General features: G+C 46.9%; 1 protein-coding gene across 1 annotated transcript in view; it reads left to right on the top strand.

Moving 5' to 3' along the window:
• Positions 1-259, top strand: part of LOC123498008 (pro-resilin-like) — a 3547-nt gene extending 3288 nt beyond the window's left edge. Inside the window, exon 4 of the mRNA XM_045245080.1 lies at positions 1-259. This exon is cut by the window's left edge and continues 38 nt beyond it. Within this exon, the coding sequence (XP_045101015.1) occupies positions 1-19 (19 nt within the window). The 3' untranslated portion in view covers positions 20-259.
• Positions 260-1233: the final 974 nt, after the last annotated feature.

Here is a 1233-nt window from a genome sequence, read left to right as displayed (position 1 = left end):
TGTGGTCACCTACGAGTAGAGATCCACTCCTCCACTACCTCCACTACACTCCTCTCCTCTCCTCTCCTCACACCCTCACATCCTCCCTCTTCCTCTTCTCCCATTTCTCATCTACTCTCTTTCCACACTGACTATCTCCTTTTTCCTCTTTCCTTATCCCACTACACTCCACTCCTCTCCTCTTCACATCCTCCCTCTTTCTCTCTCCCTCATTCCTGATCCTTTCTCCTTCCACACTGCCTAGCTATCTTCCCTTTCTCCATTCCTTATCCTCTTCCTCCTCTATTCCTTGTCATCTTTCTTTTTCTTCTCATTCACCTTCAGAATCTCCCATCTTTTATCCTCTTTCTCACTTCTCCCTCTCTACACTTCCTCTTTTTCATTCCATAAAAACCCTCTACCTCTCTCTCCTCCATTCCCTACATCATTTTTTTCCCTCCTCACATTCTCTCTCTTACAGTCTCATTATTATCCTCTCTCTCTCTTTCTCTTTCTCTCCTTCCTTTCTTACTTTCCCGCTGAACTCTCACTTTCATCCGTTCCCTCCAACCTTCGCCACTGCCTCGCTTTCCGTCTCTGCCTCCTCCCGCTCCAGCGCCCCGACCCAGCGGCGGAGGCCCAGACAGAAGGACATTAAGAAGATTTATCTGTCTTGTTGCGTCCCTTTAATTCTTGTGGAATCTCGTTTAGTGATAATTATACACTCTCTCTCTCTCTCTCTCTCTCTCTCTCTCTCTCTCTCTCTCTCTCTCTCTCTTTCTAACACAGCTGTGCCTTTAGTGAGAGGTGTCTAGGCGGTCTCTCTTTCTCTCTCTCTCCCTCTCTCACTCACGTCTTCCTCCTCCTACTCTCCCAAGCTCTCCCAGATGATAATGGCTGCGCTCATTACGAGGATCATTCTTAAAGTATTTATATTATTATTATTATTACTATTATTATATTTTGTGAGATGAGTAGTTTCATAATAAAAACGAATGAAACACTGTACTCTCGTTTCCATGTTCCTCCCATTGTGTTGTGTTCGCGAGTGAAGGAGTGGAGTGCTTCAGGATTACAAGAGTGTTCTTGTTACAGAGGCTGGAGTGGATGTTGTGGAGGCTGTGTAGTGGAGGGAATTTCTGGTGGTGGTGGTGGTGGTGGTGGTGGTGGTGGTGGTGGTGGTGGTGGTGGTGGTGGTGGTGGTGGTGTGTGTGTGTGTGTGTGTGTGTGTGTGTGTGTGTGTGTGTGTGTGTG

Source organism: Portunus trituberculatus, chromosome 47 (genome assembly GCF_017591435.1).
Source record: "Portunus trituberculatus isolate SZX2019 chromosome 47, ASM1759143v1, whole genome shotgun sequence".
Taxonomy (NCBI): Eukaryota; Metazoa; Arthropoda; class Malacostraca; order Decapoda; family Portunidae; genus Portunus; species Portunus trituberculatus.
The sequence above is the reverse complement of the archived record's forward strand: the minus strand, read 5'-3'. Positions and strand labels throughout refer to the sequence as shown.